This window comes from Aulonocara stuartgranti (genome assembly GCF_965226115.1).
Source record: "Aulonocara stuartgranti genome assembly, chromosome: 19".
NCBI classification, from domain to species: domain Eukaryota; kingdom Metazoa; phylum Chordata; class Actinopteri; order Cichliformes; family Cichlidae; genus Aulonocara; species Aulonocara stuartgranti.
In genome coordinates, this window is record NC_138955.1 from 5,187,857 (window position 1) to 5,206,589 (window position 18,733).

Genomic DNA, 18,733 nt, shown 5'->3' on the forward strand with positions numbered 1-18,733 from the left:
CACTGTCTTTTACTGTTAGCTTCTACTGCTAATAATAATACAAAGAAGAAATTGTCAGTTAAATTCTGACTTTTTATTTAGTATATACTTCATGTATGTATTTATTTTACAAATTAATGACAGATGCACCAGGGGAAACCATCTGCCTTTCCTCCTGTTGTGGGAGCAGGTATCCAGATACAGTTACTGTACATGTCAGTTATGAAGGTCTATGCGTTGGATTTAGTCTAGTGTCAGATGAGCTCGGGCATGCCAAGCATGTTGGCTCATGTTTATTTTACATCCATGGAGCCATCACAGACGTCTCCTTCTGCACCTGCTGAGAACACAAGAATGCAGGGTTAACTCAGAAGCAGATGTGTGTTGCTGTGGTTTGGTGTTTGATTTAAAGAAAATGTGAAAAAGCTTTGATTGTGTACAATCACATTTCCATAAAGTTGGGACACTGGGAAGAATAAAAATGGAATGCAGTCACATAAAGCACACCTAATTAAATATAGAAGAACAATTTAAAAAACATAAAGTGTTTATTATGGCTTCTTCTTTGCCTGATAACATGTGATTTCTGGAAGTGTTCCTGAGCACATGCTGTGATTTGCATGACAGATTCTTTCCTGTTTTTAAAGCATTGCCACCTGAGGGTCCAAAGATGCTATATTGATTTTCAGCATTGTCCCTTGCACACAGAGATTTTTCCCAATTCCCTGATCTGTTGATGATATTATGTACTGTAGATGATGAGATATTTAAACCCTTCAAAGTTTTATATTGAGGAACATGATTCTGATATTATTCAACAATTTGTAGGGGCAATGTTTTGCAGACTGGTGAAATTCCGTCTTCTAAATGCTCTTTTTATGCCCAATGGTCTTGCCAAATAACCTCATTAGTTGCTAAATTTTCCTCCAGCTGTTCCTTTCTAGTACCTCTTACGTTTCAAGCCTTTTGTTGCCCTCTAACCTCTGCTCTAACCTAAATGCATCCAATTAAACCATTTTATATATATATATATTCAAAAGCAGAAGAACAGAAATAAATCCAGATATGGGGATAGGGGTAAAACAAATTCAACATCAGAATTATGCTCATAATTTTTGAGATTTTGGTGCGAATCTTCACTCCAATTGCAGAAGCATTACTGTACGACTATCCAGGTAAAGGACTTTGGCATACTTATTAACGAGTGATATGTGTGTATTTCTCCACTAAAAATGCAGTTATTTAATCTTGTATTCATTTAACATTGAACATCATCATGCAGTCTCATTCATTCACTTATGCAACGATTAACAATGATATTGCTGATAGTTATTGACTGCATGTTTTTTCATTTTTCTGTTCATCTTTTGGTATTTGGGGTTTTTTGGGTGTCAGGATATATTCACTCTCCATTCTGCGGAGGATAAGAGCCTATAGATGGGTGGGTGAACAAAAATTTATATGTGTTTACCTTGTTTAGCTCTGGAAAAAGTTCCTGAATGACGATGTCCAGCAGCACATATGTCAGCTGAGGAAGGCAAAGCAAAAAAGGTAGGAACAAGATGAGAAGCATTAAGGTCAGTCGTGTTTAAATAAAGATGGAAACACAACCAATATGCAGAACGGCAGAGGAAACTGTGTTTCAGCAAACTGCATGTTACATTGCGTACCTATTATAAGGTGCGAATGTTACATTCAGAGGTACCCCAAGTCAATTTCATTCATATACCCATCTGTCATATACTAGCACAGCTTTTTTTTCATGTCCTATCACGTTTCCTATCAGCGAAGTGCAAACATTCTGAGAAAGCAGCGAGTGTGTCCTCGCTGTTTGCGCGTGTCTGTCCTTGTACCTGTTTGTTGAGCACTGGCTGCTGTAGTCCATCAAAGAGGAGACGCACTCCTTCATACTTGGCCTCTTCTCCGATACATTTCCCCAGAAAGTCTGAAGATAAATCAAGGACAAGCCCCCAGGCGGCAATTTAAAACTCACCACTTGTCTTGTAGGTTTAGATGCCGACTACAAGTGGTCCATAAATTACAAAAGGCGACTTGGAAGAACTAAATAAATACCTGGAATATAGCTCATCATCTCCTCGAACGTCTTCTTTGCTCTCCTCTGCTTGTCTTGGGCGGGGCGAGGCGGGCTGCTTTCACAGAAAACTGAGTCTATGAGGGTAAAGATTCACTGCATGATTTCACCTCTGTTAGATTGTATTGTTTATTGTCATTTATGCTTAGAAACATTTAACCATATATGCTTAGAGGTGTATAATCGATTGTGTAGTGATAGGATGTGTGATCCTTAATAGTCTGCAAAGGCTTTTTGTGCATTCCAGAGTGTTCTGGCATTCACACCCACATTCTGGGAGCATGGGAGAGGGCATACCTTCTCTTATTGTTTTATGGCAGGATAAACGTATCTATATCTGTTTTAGTCTACGTGCCTTTTGTTTAGATGAACTGCTGGACTTCCAGACCAGCCGGTTTAGGGAAGTCATTTATGGGGTCACACTCTGACCCCCCCCCCCCCCCCCACACACACACACACACACACACACAACGCACAGGCAAGGTACTCTTTGTATGTAGACGTCATATGTTAATGAACCTATGTATATTCATGTAACCTCAATAAAAGAGCAGTGTTACGGGAGAGCGGACGAGAGCAACTGGGGTCAAGCGAAGGAACGGCGTTTGTCCGGTTCTCTCCCGTGCACGAGAAACATGAAGAACTTTGCCTACTCGTGTCTTGCTTTGCTGTGTAATTACATTGTCTTCAACGTTCCAGCGAATAGGTTTAAGCTACAAACCTATCAACCTCACTTAGTTTGTTTGTTTAAAGTTCGAGATTCTCACAAACACGCAGACTCTCTTCGGTTCCTTGGCCGTGTACCTCTAAGCAGGGTGATGAGCGAGACTAGCCGGTGCTCCTGGACCACTTGGTTGAGTTTGTACTGAAGATAATAATCTGTGTAGGCCTCCAGTGTGTTCTTGAACAGGATCCTGCCACCCATTAGCAGGTGGTGCAACCAATCAGGGACACGAAAGACGACTCTGCCTAAAAATCAAGAAGAAGAGAGAGAGCACTGATCACCTACATGACCTATCTTTTTAATATACACCAGTCAGGTACAGCATTATGACCATCTGTCTGATATTGTGTTGCTCGCAGCACTTAAACAATCAAAGCATAGACGCTCGTACCAACAAGTCCTATAAGCTGCGAGGTGAAGCCTCCATGGACTGGAGCACATCCCACAGATGCTCAACTGGACTTACATCTGGGGAATTTAGAGGCCAATTCATCACCTCAAACTTCTATACTATACATTTTTCACAGCCGTCAGGGAATACAGTTTCCACACATGTCAAAGTAATATCCACAGCAATGGCAGGACCCAAGGTCTCTCAGCAGAACACTGCCCAAAGCACCACACTGCTTCTGCGAGTTTATACTTGCCTTCTTGCCATAGTGCATCCTGGTGTCCGGTGTTCCCCAGAGAAGCTTCACACATACACGTGATGTGACAGAAAATGTAATTCGTCAGACCACGCCGTCTTCTTCTTACTCCATGGTCCAGTTCTGATCCTCACATGCCCATTGTTGGCACTTTCAGCACTGTACAGGGGTCAGCATGGGCTCCCTGACTGGTCTGCAGCTATGCAGATGCATACACAACAAACTGCAATACTCTGCGTGTTCTTACACATTTCTATCACAACCAGCAGTAACTGTTTCTGCAATTCCAGCTACAGTAGTTCATCTTTGCTCCCCATCAATGAGCCAATGAGCCATGACCCTGTTGCTGACTCACTACTGTTCCTTCCTTCACTGCTTTTGATGAGTATTGAGCGATTCAGACCAGGAACACACCACGAGCTGCAGTTTTGGAGATGCTCCGACCCAGCTGTCTAGCCATCACATTCTGGCCCTTGTCAAACTTTCTCAAATCCTTACGCTTGCCCATTTTTCCTGCTTCTAACACATCGACTTCCAGGACAAAATGTTCACTCACTGTAATTGACGTCACCTGTCAGTGGTCATCGTTATGCCCTATCAGTGTAAACTGTGTGTTTTACAATCTCTCTTTCCTCATCCCCTATTTGCCGACCTTATGGTTTCTCATTTGGTGTAAACTTAACACTGTGGACATTTTTCAATTATTTGACCTAATATTTCTTTTTTAGCAGCATGCACTTTCAGCCATATGTTTCATGGTTCTAGCGTCTGTCAGCTACACAGACCAAGACGGATGAAAGAATAAGACAAGCAGTGGAAATGGGCTTCCTCTGAAGGAAGCGAGGAGAGATAAGAAGAGGAGCTCAGTCATTCAAGAGGGAGTCAGAGTAGAGACGCTGCTTCTCTGCATCAAATGGAAGTAGTTGAGGTGGATATTGTGTCTCTCAGCTGGTTTGGAAATGTCCCTGTGCCTTCAGGGAGACGCCGAGAGAGGGTATCTCTGCTGTGGCACAACCCAGAAGTGGTTTCACAGCAGATCCACAAATGGCACATGTGGAGTATTTCACTTTAGTATTTTACCTCGCAAAACAAGTCCTTTCTGAAACACTTTCCAATAACATTTCAACCCGGTACAAATCTATCCACATCCTATGTTTAAGCATGGAAAGGAAACATCATAAATTGTGTCTGCAGAACAGACTGCAAAAAAACCCCCAAACCTCTACTTACCAACATACATCAAGTAGTCATAGACCCCTTCAATGGTGATCATTTCCATGAAGTAGTTCTGATTGTGTCTCTTCTCTGTCATCTCTGATCGGTTGGCATTGTTTTTGAAGAGGTCATTGAAGAGCTGGGGGTGAGACACTTGCGTCAGATTTTAAGACTGAAGCTCTTTCAAACACCCACTGTCTCTATCTGAGAGCATTTCCAGTTATGAGTGACTCACAAAACTCTGGCAAAGTAAATATGTAACGTCCCTATTCTTTTAGGAATATATTCAGATTTTATGTTAAGTTAAGTGGACGTGTTTGTTTAAGCACCACTTGCAAAAAGCTGTTATGATCTCATCAGTTCAGCCACTGGCAAGTTCTCAGATTAAATGCCCGAGGCCTTTCTTGGCAATGTCAGACCTCATTTAAATTTTGTGAAGTGCTACTTCACAAAATTTGTTGCAAAAATAGCGCATGTGCTGATGTTTTATTCTATTGTGTCTGTAATACTAGAATCACCATTGGCTGATTTTAATCCCATTAAACTTCCTTTTAATTCAAGACAGAGGAATCTAATAAACACTAGAGGAAACAAAATATCAGCATAAACAGTTCCATCAATAGTCGATAAAAATCACTGTCTTTGCTTTAAAAACTTTATTTAGGGGATTATTTAATCCCCTGCTCAATTTGTAAGTTTGCTACAGGGGTAAGAAGTTGCTTGTAGTTGGCACCAGGTTTGCACACATCTCAGGAGGGACTTTGGCCCACTCATCTTTACAGAAATTCTAAATCCTTCACTTTTATTGGCTGCTGCTTGGCAACTCAAAGCTTCAGCTCCCTCTATGGATTTTCTATAAGACTAAAGTCTACAGACCAGCTAAGCCACTCCATGACCCTAATGTGCTTCTTCTTTAGCTGCTCTTTTGGCGCCTTGCTGGTATGTCTTGGGTCACTGTGTTGCTAGAAGATGACGACGACCCATCTTCAGTGTTCAGGTTGCGGGAAGCAGGTTCTTGTCCAAGCGTGGCCATGTTCATTGGACTCTCAGTGCGGTGAAGACATCCTGTACCCTTAGCAGGAAAACAGCCCCAAAGTATAATGTTTACACTCCATGCTTGACTGTGGGGAATATGGTGGAGGCTTTAGGTCATACTCAGCATTTCTCTTCCTCCAAACACAGTTGATGCCAAAGAGCTTGATTTTGGTTTTATCTTCCAACAGCACTTTCTCCCGACACTCTTCTGAATCATTTTAATGTTCACTGGAAACTTAAGACAGGCTTGTAACTTCTTGAGTGGGGGGACCTTGCAAGAACTACAAGATTTCAATCCATTACGGCGTAGTGTGCTACCAATGTTGTTTTTGTTGACTGTGGTCCCTACTGCCTTCATTAACAAGCTCCTCCCATGTAGGTTGGGACTGATCTACCACCACTCTCATGATCCTCACATAATGAGGCAAGATCTTTCATGGAGCTCCAGACCGAGGGTGATTGATGGTCTTTTTATTTTTATTCTGAACAATCGCACTGGCAGTTGCCACTTCCTTCCACCAAGCTTCCTGCTGATGGTCTTGTAGCTCATTTCAGCCTTATGCAAGTTGACAATCTTGTCCTTGACATCCTTTGACAGCCTTTTTATGTCTTGCCCATTGTGATGGAAATCCATTCGGTTGGCATTTGTGCTTTATATACATAAGTTGAGATCAGAAGTCTCGACAATTGATTTTAATCTGTGTGCCACAAGAGCAGGCAGCCAATCTCTGGGAGGCAAAATTCTGTTTAGGTTGTAGGGGATCAAATACTTTCTCCACTCAACGACATGCAAATCAGTTCATAACTGTTATGCACTATGTTTTTTTCTGGATTTTTGATCAATTTTCTGTCTCGCTCCATTAAAAAGAAATTACCATAATAATTAGAGACTGATTTGTTTCTTTGTAAGTGAGCAAACTCACCAATTCAGCAGAGGCTCTAATAATCTAATTATTTCCCCACTGTATATCTGTAAAGCTCAGCTGCCTTGTGGACTTTTGATCAGACAGTTGTAACAGGAACAATTAATTGCAACTGAGCCTTAGGGAGGACTCTACCAGTACTCAGGATTCTCCTCAGGCTACTCTTTTAAACAATGCAGACAGTCAAAAAGCTATAAAGCCTCACTTGCCAACCTTTTTGTCATTCTCTGAGGTGGGACTCAGGATAGTGAGCTCAGGTCGGCTGGGTTTGGGTTTGGGAGATTCACAGGAATTGAAGAAGGACTGGATGAAAGGTTCCAGGTGCTGCCCTTTCTGCCATAAAAAAAAGCACACGTGCAAAATGTATATTGGGTAGTTATGGTTTCAAAAACACAAAGCTGACATTTAAAAACATCTGTATTGTGAAAGATGAGACACAAAGCACATCCTACATATTGTGTCCCAGAATAAATGCATTTCTCACCTCTTTTATCAGTTTGCTGGGGACCGACTTAATGATTTTACCTGTGAAAAATAAAAAACCTTATCTCAGTGATGTATGCTTCTGTCACGTTGTGCCTCTTTTCCAGACACATCTCTTCTCATCCAACCCAAGGTCAGCCTGATCAAACATTTCCACAGGCTGTTTAAACATCATCTATTTTGCACATTTGTTTAAACAAAGCGTCTGTCACATTCTCTGCAGCCAGGTCAGAGAGAATGTGCCTCATACTGTACCGAGGTTCACGTCAGGTAACATCTTGTCCAGGAACTGAGACTCCATGCTATGAGGAGACAGGAAGTCGGCCAGTAGCTGGCTGTTGCTCAGCTCTGGGTGCTGCAGGAGTTTCTGCAAAGTAAACAGATAATGAAAACACAGATTTGTTCTGTAGCTGAAAATCAATCACAGGACTGCAGATTTATTGTGTATGATCAAATGTAAGCAGATACAAGTGCTTTACTCGTTTTTAGAACAAAGCAGACTGTGGATTTTCAAGGGCTTTATGTGGGTTTTTCTTCTTATAAAGCCTCCCAACCAAGTTTGGATTAGTGCTTACTACTTTCCACAGAACATTGCAACTTTTTAAATTAATTCCCAAGCTTTCAAAGCAGCCTCTTGGTGTGCCTTGAAAAAACTTATTTCAAGGTAATTAATCCATCACAGTGAACACTTTTACTGCTTTTTGTGTTGTCTCTTGTGATTCTGTACTGATGGTCCTCCAGGTGGGGACCATTTAAAAATCTTTCCTTGCCGAGTTTTGTCATTTTTCTCTATAAATGTTCAACAGTTAAGACTCAAATTTTATTCCTTGAAGTGTTTAAGGACCTTGGCAGCAACTGCAGAGACTGAATTGTGTTTTATTCAGTTTTTTCCTCTGTGTTTTTGAAAAGCTGCTCTTAGAATCACCAAATGAAGCAACGACAAAGATATTTTTCTCTCTTTACAAGAAGTGACTCAACCACTGACTAAGACTGATTAAGATGACTTTAAATGTTTCTTTTTTTCTGAAACCTAATTTGAAGTATTCTTGATAAACGCATACACACAGAAAACTACACCCAAAAACCTTTCAACAATGTGTGTGTGTGTGCGTACGTATTTCAAGCTAATTTGTTCGTAACCTTCTCACCAACCGCCTCCCCTCAAAGTCATTTTCTTAGTTTTTATTATTTAGTTATTTGAAGACGTTTTCACAGTACAAACCATGATTCAGCAACTTTTAGAATCACCTCTAGCAGCAATAAGTTGAAGTAAACATTTTCTGTATTTTTTTTTTATTTATTTGAGGTTCGTTTTAAAATTACACTTGATGCCCCCAGGTTATATTCATCAATTTTACTATATTTACTCCAAACATCTTATATTAGGAGAATATTCTTTTAATTAATACTAGAAAGTCATCAGGTTCCAATATATATTTTGCAGAAAATGCATAAACTAAATGCATAGTGCTAAATGTCAGGTTTTGCTATTAAAATTAACAATAGGATGCACATTTTTGTATATTATGTTTATGATTATTAGGGTTGGGTACATGTAGACATAAATATATACATACACTACAATCATCATAGTACGATTATATAAAGAAATTATATAGCAAAATGTTAAAAGTGTAGCTACACAGTAATTACTTAAAGCATGAAACTTTTAAAAGTGATTATTGTAGCTGATCAAAACCTGTTATATTGCCTAGGTACAGTATATATTACACCTATCTAAATGCTACCTCATTAAAAAAGCATTTGCATTTCAACATCAGAGATGGTCACACTTGCATGATCCTTTCATCAAGTGCATTTGATTGGACTATTATTAGCATCATAATTTCTATGGAAGCAGTAAGGCTGTACTCAATGTTTCACAGCACTTCATGGAGTCCTTTGAAAACTTTCTTTTTCACATGACTGAGTATCGTGCCTAGTGCAATTCAGAAGAAAAGGCCAAGAGAAGCGCAGATATCTACCTGAAGATATTCCTGAAATTCCTCCCTCTTCGATGTCAGAAATTCGTAATTCTTGGGACCAATTATTCTCTTTGAGGGCAGCTGCGCATCTGGAAATGAGCCTGCAAATGGTGTAAGATTTCACAAAGACAAGTGTTAAAAATGTGTCTCTCTTTAACTGGAACATAACAGCCGTGTAGTTTCCAAGTCCCCAAATAAGGCAACAGGCCCATTCAATGTTCTTCGCTTCTAAAATGTAAGTTTACTTGGAAGTAATAATCTGGGATTTTTCTGTGGAGTCGACGACGTCATTTTCATGGGAAAATTCCTTCCTGATGGCCTTGAATGAAAAACAGAGCAGTGCACAGCTGCTCTAAATTAGCATTATGTAGAAAACCTACCATGAAACTCGGTGAGCTTTGACTCTAGGACATAGAACTCCAAATATCTCCTGTACACAGACCAGTGCTCAGTCTCATGTCCGACTGCAGAGAGTAAAACAACAAGGTTTAATTAATGACCCCAAACCAAAACAGCTCGTCACACTAGTTAATGGTTACCTAATAGTATTACAGATTATTTACAAGTACGCTTTAATGAAGGTCCGCACAGCCTCACCTGCCTTCCGGTCATTGCGCTCTACATCAATACAAAACACTGGAATGCGCTCCCTCTTTACGTCGTCATCGTAGAAATCAATGTACGGGATTGTGATGTTCCAGGCTGAGAGGTTTCGCGGGGTGCTCGGGGTGGAGGCCGCCTCCATAGGGGGGTCATCTTCCAGCACCATCATGGCTTCCTCCACCTTGAATAGAAGGAAGTGAGAGTGGTTGAGGTCAAGGCTTTGCAGAGTACACGATAGATGAACAACACGACCACTTTTATGCTGCAAAACACACAAAGGTAGAGGCCTGACTTTGTGTATGTTTTTTTTTTTACCTTAACCATATAATCTACTCCTATCAAAATTACTATTAAATTGAACAGCAAATGCGAAGATCAGGGACAACTAAACAAAAAAAAGGTGACTGAGACCTGACCACAAGTAAGGGAAGTGCAACGTATACACAGGATATCCCTTTACAATAAATGCCGAACAAGGAATTAACAGAGTGAAGACAGTAAAGTGCTGTAACAGACTGTGTTTGAAGTCACATCAATATAAATTTACAAAAGCTCTTAAACTAGCGGATTTTCATTCATCTGACACTCTTTTTTTTTTAAATTTCTTTCATTTAAGGTGGATATTTAGTCATTTTCGCAGGTCATCTTTGTGGTTTCACAGGGAAACTCTTGCTCTTTAAAATCAACACTATCTACTGTAAAACAGGCAAATTCATGGTCTCCACCTCAGAAAACGCCAGAACCCAAACGTTGGATTTAAATATTGGAAAAATAGACAGATATTTTATTATGCCTGAAGAGATCAGCAAAAAACAAGCTTTGTCAAACTCGGCAGAGTCTGCAAATTGCACTGAAAACCTTGAAGATTTGCCCATAAGGTAGAATTAATAGACTCTGTGGCTTTGTTTTCTTTACTCACCAGCGCCCCCATGTGGGAATCACTTCAGGAGACCCTCAATATGACTTGAAGACTCTGTTTGCAGTTACTTCTAATAAATTTGACACGCTGCTTTAAATTTGACATGCAGTTTAACCCTAAAAAGCAACTATCACCACGTGAGCATTATTTTATACACTATCATCATCTTATAATGAATGTTTAGGACACTTTTAGATGTGCCTTACCATATCATCCTCCCCCTCTACCAGCCCATAGGATGGCAGCATGGCTCCTTCCATCGTTGTGCTCTTGAACACTCCTTTGATCTTACTGCCAATGCGGCTAATCCCAAAGGACTCGCCCCTCTTAGACGTACTCCTGCAGTTCAAACAAGGAGGCTATTAAACACGGAGCAAAGGAGGAGATGCGCTTGGCTTCAGCAAAGCGCATGCAGCTTCAGAGAGGTGACAGAGCAGGGACTGTAGGGAAGAAGAAGCAGCTTACTGTATCTGTATCATGGGAGGTAAAAGCTAATCTAGCCAAACCAATGAGAACGTTTAACTTCACAGTCAACAATAATCAACACAATAAAATGCCTGCGTTATTGGTAAAGCGCTGCAGAGCCACAAAAAACACACACACACACACACACACAACAAAGCACTGAGCAGTGATGAACAGATGTGAAGCTTGGAGGGGATATTTTCAGGGTGTAAAAAATGCTGATGATGATCAGTTACCTGACAACCGATAAAAAGCACACAACATCACAGTTGCTCTGTGTGAGTGCCGGTTTGCTCACGTAAAATAAAAATCACCACATGACGCACAGAGATACGCCTACTACACAAGAAGCCGAGCACAGAAAAAGTGGCTGCGGTGTCAAAAACAAGACTGGAGGAAACAAAACGACAAATTAAAACAGGATCCCGTGCATAGACCCCACCATGCAGGCGTCCGGCTGGGACTGGGGTCACATGGGTGTGAAACTGGATAGCATGACATCACACTGAGCGACCTGTGACAGACAGATGGACCCTGACTTACTTGGGTGATGAGTGGCGGTGGGATAGCGAGCCATATGGGAAGTTTGTGAACGTGGACTGGGCATGGAGGGAGTTACAAGATGCAGGTGAAGAGCTGCCAGAGGCGGTGAACAGTGAGGACGGGGACTCGGGGCTCCAGTCCCAGGAGCTATAAGCAGAACAGGGTCACATCCCCACGGGCAAGAGGAGGGAGCGGATCGTGGATCATACCAGGGCAGGCAGTATGGTGGTCACAGAATCAGAGTGGACATACGGTCACAGACACAGGCACGATGGTGGAAATACACAGATGGGCGTAATGGGCAGACAAACGGGCAGAGGTGGAGAAGGTTTCTTAATCGCAGGTATGGAGGAAGGTTAGCCTCGAAACTGGTCACATGTGATTGTGGGCTGCGAAAGCAATTATATGCTATCCCAGCTATCATTTTGAGTGGCGTAATTTATGCTGCTTTGGAAACTGCCTTTATAACAAGTTTGCTTTCAGGTGTTGGAAATGAAACAGAAAATGAGTTTTCCTTCATTTTAATTCTCTCATTTTGGATATAATGCTTTTATTAGCTTTATCTGCTCATAGGCTTACTGGTGACACATGCTATGATTAGCTCATAAAGGTCAGTTTACTCAGTGTTCTCTCTTTTTGCAGCTACAGCACACTCACCAAATAAAACATGTATTTAGGGGTGAAATGAGATGAGTGCTAAAAGATTATATATCATTATCGCAGTATCAGCTAGTGCTTATGAAACTGAAGCCCTCCTTGACGGCTCGGGCCCAGGCAGGGCACAGTGATTCTGTTAAAAAAAAAAAGGCAGCACATCTTTAATCTTAAGTATGAAGTGTCTTTTGGAACCTTGCGTGCAGCACTACTCAGCCAGCCACTGTTCTGATCAGCACACTGACGACTTGTACTCACCGAATGTCATCCAAACTGACGCTATTTCTGGAACAATATGCACAAGGAGTTAGTGGCTGGGCCGCGTGGCCACGTACACACCACACCCCGCGATAGAAAACATGACAGTCGATCCATGGCTTCAGCTCAGTTACAGCTATACTGCAGTGGTCTAATATAACTTGCATTACAAGAAAATGGGTTGCTTATATACAGCTTGGTTACAGTTATGTTTATGTGTGACACAGCTGGCTCATAGCATATCCAGGGACAGGGATTTATGTACGTTTAATAGGGAAACCAGGAAAACTGGACGTGGAAGAAAACACAGAAATTTACTGTGTGTCTAAAATCTTAGTTAACAGTGAATTTGTGTTTGCGCTGTTTTCTGTTTCTATATTTTCTGAAAGTCCACCTGTGCATCATTATGCTAAACTTTTATGCTGTTACACACAAACATAAAGTGAAACCTACCTGCTCATTTTGGAATTTCTGGCAGGGGACTCGGCCCCTCTGAGAAGCTGCCGAAAGTACTGTGGAAAAAAGGTCACGGGAATCAAACAACACATATGGAAAATCTGGTACAGTATGCAAGCTAAACTCAAGGAACATGCCATATCTATTGACATCTTAATGCCTAAACAATAATAACCACTGATGCCCAGTTTATTTGGGAGCAAGAACAGGGGTGGCAACTAAGTAGAAAATAACCTCGCATTGTTATCCAGACACTATTCACACAGGGCTATGGCCTGCTCTGAACAATGGCTGAGCTCTGGTCCACCCAGCTGAATTCAATGAAATTGCTTCTGAGGGGTGAAATTCAGCTTGGCAGTTTGGCATAATGCCAGCGCCGGCTCATTGGCCGGTTGCGCGTCTGATATTGATGACAGGGCCGATAGCGGTTGGTAGCTGGGGGGATGGAAAAATGGGTCTGAGTCAACAAATTCCAGTTGAGTTTGAGTTTAAGCATTTTACAGATATAGTTTTGGTACATCTGAGACAATAAAAATACTAAATTTAAGGAATGATCATTCAGTCTCAACTTAAAGACCCATAATTTAGACAGGAAAATGCTTAAATCTGGAAATCAAGCTGGGTGACAATAGGCTTAGTGGTTTCTATTGAGGTGTGGGTGCTAACCTCATCACTGTGGCAGAACATGGGGGTGAAAACATTCTCCAGAAGAGAGAGGACGTGCTCGTAGGCTTCAAACAAGCACCTCATGGTCTGCAGTTTCACCACCTCCCCATAAGGACCCTCAGCAACTAGGACGTTCAACAAAAACACACAAGCGAGTTAGCATACTACACAGCATGCATACTCATTAAGGCACACCTAGGATGTTTAAGACACTTTAACTTCGATAATGACTCCTGTCACATACTGTTGCGTATTTCTTCCACTATAAAGGGGTCAAAGCGGATTTTGTCAACACTCTCGTCCAAGCAATAGGTCTCGTAGATCTTCTTCACTTCCTTATGGAGCATCATCTTCTCTGAATCCAACAGCTCAGGGCACAGAATCCTGTCGTTGAACTCCTCTGAGAAGTTAAGAGAGTCAGACATCAATACGTCACAGTGATAGGTTAACTCTGCCACCCATGAGTGGTAATTTTTCCTGATAATTTCAGATGGGGTGATGAAAAGCTGTTGACTGACAGAACTGAGTAATTAAGGTAACAACAACGATTAACAACTACTAACAATTTAGAGAAAAAACTGAATACTTGCCAACTGCGAGACAGAATTGGAGGACATGGACAGCGCCTTCTTGCTTTAGGAAGTTCATAAAGCGAAAGAGAAGGTCTTGCTGTTCTCGAATTTCCTTCAACTCCAGCTTTAGCACCTGATACAAAGGCAGGAAAAAATGGATTAATATACTCTATAAAGCATTGCCTGCTATATTCCTCCTGCTTCTATTAGGCTTACGCTGTCCCATATACCAGCTACACATTGTCACTAGGTTTTTGCTTAATGCCAGATGGCTTTTGTTTCAAAGACGGCTTGCAGTTGAATTTTTGTAGGTTTTTAATGAATTACTTCACTCTCCTAGATGAAAGCAAACACTTACTGAGGGCTTTTTGCTGCGAGTATCAGAGTACTTTTGTAGGAAAGGAACCAGTGTTGAAGTGGGCTCTGTGGCTTCTTCAGGCTGGAGTGAACAAGTCGGGAAAAATTAAATACACGTTTAAAATTCACAGAAGATACACTCACCCTTCATTCTGTTAGGTATGCCTATGCCAGTTCGGAAGAAGAATCAGAACGGAGAAGAAAGGAGATTTAAGTGGATTTCTATGTGGCATGGTTGCTAGTGCTAATACAGGCTGGGCTGAGTATTTCAGAAACTGCTGATCTACTGGGATTTACTCCACACATCCATCTCAAGAAAATGGTCTGAAAAAGAGAAAATATCCCATGAGCAGCAGTTCTCTACATGAAAATGCCTTGTGGACGTCACAGGTCAGAAGACAGTGGCCAGACTTCTGGCTGCTTTGAGCAGACAGGATAGGAGGGCGACAGTAACTCAAATAACCACTCATTATAACCAGGGTATCCAAAACAGCATCTCTGAATGCACAACATGTTGAACACTGAATCAGATGGGCTACAGCAACAGAGGACCACACAAAGATTCACCAAAATTGGACAACAGGAGATACAAAAGACATTATCTGGTCTGAGTCTGAATTTCTGCTGCGACACTTAAAGGGAAGGGTCAGAATTTAATGTAAAGAGCATGAAAGCATGGATGCATCCTGCCTTATACCAATAACTCAGACAGGTGGTGCTGGTGTAATGGTGTGGGGATATTTTCTTGACACACACTGAGTACTGCTGCTGACCATGTCCATCTTTAATAACCCAGCCAACAAACCTGCTTTATGCCACAAAAATTTGAGTTCAGAAAGCAAAAGATCGACCTGACTTGTTACTAGAAAGGTGAACCAAACAGAGTGACTGGTGAGTGTAAATGACAGCCAGTTACAGTCCAGTATATACTTACAGGTGAGTTGTCAATGAATATCAAAATTAAATGATTCGCTGTGTCCTGAATTAAAAAAAAAACCACACAAAAAAGCAGTCAGTAAGTTTCAAACTCAAGTGTAGCGCTGTAAGTAATGTTTTGATTTGTCTTTTATTTGCATTCTCATAATACTGCACATTAGCACTGGTTAAAGGACTATAAAAGAAATATCCTGTTAGACTGGCAAAGACAAAGACACGTTCAAGGGAAAAAACAGCTTTGGATTTCTATTCTACACTCACAGGATCAGCCAAGTAGTCCATCGAAGGAAGGAAGACAGAACCAGCCAAAACCTCTCTTATCAGGAGTGTAAGAGATCTGAGAGAATGACGAGATACAGAAGCAGGAAGTAAGAGAATGAAGCAATAAAGAATCATGCTGTGCATTCCTGTTGTGACTTAATTGGATAAATTTATGGTTGCAGTGCATGGGCTTTACTTCCAGAGCAGTCAGTTACCTGCAGTCTGTGGCCTTGGGCGGCAGGATGTAAGGGAACAGTATCTCAGTCAGCTTCCTGAGGTAGAGAAGTTCATCTCTGCGACTGCGAAGAGCCACGTGGAGATCAGGACCATATTCCTCCAGGGCAGCTTGTTGAAGATACTCAATATTTTTTACTGAAAAGAAACCAAAAAACATTTTTATGATAAAAGAAATAAAAAACAAACTGCTCTGTGTGATTATATCTGCCATACCCTTCTGCCTTGCTTTGCTAATAATTTCAATGTGCTTCATGGAAACTTTAAGGAGCTTTTTTGTGATGAGAGATGCCACATCCACCTAAGAGAGAGAGACAAGTTTATTTAAAAATGATGAAGACCAGTTTAAAAAGTTTTTTGTCTTTATAGAGTCTAAGTTTCACCTTCTGAGTCCGACGAACCAGCACGGCTGCAAAGAAACGCAAGGTCACTCTCAGCTCGTCGACAAACGCCTCGTCGTCTGTGATGTCTCTGAAAGGAAAAAGAAATCTGTCCCCTCACTTCACAGGACACAACACAGTTTGAACTTCGGAGGAAGGATACAAGAAACTCTTACCTATACCAAGGATATACAAAATTTTCCAGAACAAGCTCTAGAATCTAAAATAAAAACAATAGATTTTATTGTGCCATAATTTGATAGATTAATTTAATGTTTATTTAAGAATAATGACGTGTGTAACAAATATGTCTATTACCTCTGAGAGTGAGGCATCCACTTTAGAAGGAATTTTCAGGTCAAGCCATGGCTGATAGTTTTCCAGTAACAGAGTCGGTCTATAAATATGAACGAAATTTTTTTTTAAAAAAGAATGAAATGGAAAAAATTGAGTATCATCAGCAGAGGAAGACAGAAGAATCCAGTCTGGCCACTAGATGGCATTGCTAAATCTCCCATGACCTAATAAGTAGGTAACTTATTGTTGTCAACCCAGTAATGAGGTTATATATATATATGTATAGCATACGTAGTAACACAGTGATATGGACTTGGTCACAGATAATCTGTAAACAACATCAGGCATTAAGCATTTATTATGCTAAATATATAACTGCTGCTGAAATAGTTATAAGGTTTCAATAAAACACAAGTCAGCTTCTGTCCAGTCTACGACCGTTGCACAACAGCATAACCACGTCACTCACCTGTGCCTTTTGCACTTGATTTTTCCACAAACAGCACAGCTGTGGCCCAGCGGAAACAGCTCCTGCTGGTACGACTACAAGATAAAGTCAACAGCAAAGATTATGAACTGCTGCTGCTTTTGTGCCTTTTTATTCATCATCATCAATGTATAAGTAAGCAATGGCATGCTTCCAACAAGTGATAGACATTACATATATTTCTATCAGTTGTGGCACTCAGAGTGTGGAGGCTGTATCCTCCTAATTTGTTCAGTTAAATTCTAACAGACCTTGATTCTTGGTTTAATGGAGACTAAGATGTTAGGCAGCAGAGACTCAGGCCCCAGGGAGCAGTAGAAAGTGACGACTCCAGCCAGGAACGACCAAAACACCATTATAATGTGAATATATCTGTAGTAAAAAGGAGGTGTGAGGTATAAATGAATAAAAACATGGTAAGCTATGAAGTGAAATTGAGTGGGCTGCAGGTTTGCCTATGTAGAGTGAACTAGTTACCTGTTCAAAAGCACAGTGGAGAGAAGCAGGACCAGCAGAAGGAAGCAGAACACTGGATATTGTCGACCAAGCTCTCTGAGCCGGTCCACCTTTACCCTGCGTCTTAATTTCTGCAGATAAGCCCGGATGCATCCCATCTTTGTCTGTCAGCATCCAGCCTACTGCATATTACTGTAAATAAATAAAGGTCACATTACGAAGTGGCTGCAGGCTACAAATAAATAAGGGCGTGTAGCAGGAAGCAAGAGCTCCTTACTCAAAGTCACAGTATTTTATTTTTTTTAAATCTATCTATTCCGCTTAACATACGTATCAGGTTGCACTGATTTTAACATATCGACTCAAGCACTTACTGTAAGTGTACGGCGGACGATATGGGCCATTTTTCACTGTAGTTCAGGCGCGACACCATAATGAATTTGCAAAAACAAAATAAATACATAAGCAGGTTGCCTGTGTGCAGGATGAGCGCAGAGAGCAGAGCCGCGCACAGCTGTGAGCCACAGCAGGATTAGTGGCAGTTACACAGCATCATTCGTGCGTGGACCGTCCTAAAACTCTGATAGGTTGCCGTTTTGGTTAATGGCCGCGGTCCTGTCACGGGCATAGCTGTCCATTGAGGAGCAGCAGCAGCGGCGGTGGTTGGTGCCTCGGTTGTCAGCGCTGGAGACGTGTGATGTCACCTCCGCTGCGCTCCCAGCAGCAGTAGCTGCTACTGGCTCCTGTAGTTTAGCTCTGAGGTAACGGACGTGTCCCCCACATATTCCCCTTGAAATGAAACCCACGCCAAGGTGCCCGGATCAAGGAGACGAGTCCCGGAGCGGAGTAGTGCTCACTGGAGCGGCCATTATTTATATTATTGTCACATTTAACGGACTCGAAGCGAAGCACCATTGATTTGTGTGCGTGGTAAACAGCTTACAGTCGTACTTTGATCGAAGAAACTGCACAAGGGAACATGGGAAATTGCGTTTTTTAACGTGGACTTAAATTGGGTTAACCGGCAAATAGCCCTCCTACAGTAGCTCCATCACTCGCGATGACCTACTTTCAGTTAACTGACACAAAGGCGTTTAGAGCTTTTA

At 41.4% G+C, this 18,733-nt stretch overlaps 1 protein-coding gene across 6 annotated transcripts; it reads right to left on the reverse strand.

The window, feature by feature from the left end:
* Positions 1–51: 51 nt before the first annotated feature.
* LOC309695921 (sorting nexin-14-like) lies at positions 52–18,557 on the reverse strand. Of its 6 annotated transcripts, none has more exons than XM_082516930.1 (30): positions 18,002–18,557; positions 17,649–17,819; positions 17,423–17,543; positions 17,154–17,227; positions 16,706–16,784; positions 16,564–16,607; positions 16,391–16,478; positions 16,224–16,308; positions 15,989–16,145; positions 15,774–15,849; positions 15,511–15,555; positions 14,578–14,658; positions 14,238–14,352; positions 13,892–14,047; positions 13,648–13,772; positions 12,979–13,037; positions 11,614–11,760; positions 10,812–10,944; positions 9,681–9,867; positions 9,464–9,547; positions 9,084–9,184; positions 7,354–7,465; positions 7,100–7,140; positions 6,829–6,948; positions 4,673–4,796; positions 2,876–3,040; positions 2,053–2,148; positions 1,833–1,924; positions 1,451–1,507; positions 52–316 (listed from the first exon to the last, which is right to left on the reverse strand). In XM_082516930.1, exons 2-30 carry the CDS (start codon positions 17,783–17,785, stop codon positions 278–280), a joined length of 2,940 nt encoding a protein of 979 aa, XP_082373056.1. In that variant the 5' UTR covers positions 17,786–17,819; positions 18,002–18,557; the 3' UTR covers positions 52–277. The 6 variants fall into 6 exon arrangements, with proteins under 6 accessions (XP_082373056.1, XP_082373055.1, XP_082373060.1 ...); XM_082516929.1 differs by having other exon boundaries at positions 52–319; XM_082516934.1 differs by lacking the exon at positions 11,614–11,760 and adding an exon at positions 12,526–12,552.
* Between the last annotated feature and the right edge of the window lie 176 nt (positions 18,558–18,733).

Coding starts and splice junctions, on each gene's coding strand:
- LOC309695921 (XM_082516929.1), bottom strand. CDS start 17,785: ATGGGATGCATCCGGGCTTATCTGCAGAAATTAAGACGCAGGGTAAAG. Junction 9,548..9,680: donor GCGCAATGACCGGAAGGCAG/GTGAGGCTGTGC, acceptor TACTCTCTGCAG/TCGGACATGAGACTGAGCAC. Junction 1,508..1,832: donor AGCCAGTGCTCAACAAACAG/GTACAAGGACAG, acceptor TGCCTTCCTCAG/CTGACATATGTGCTGCTGGA.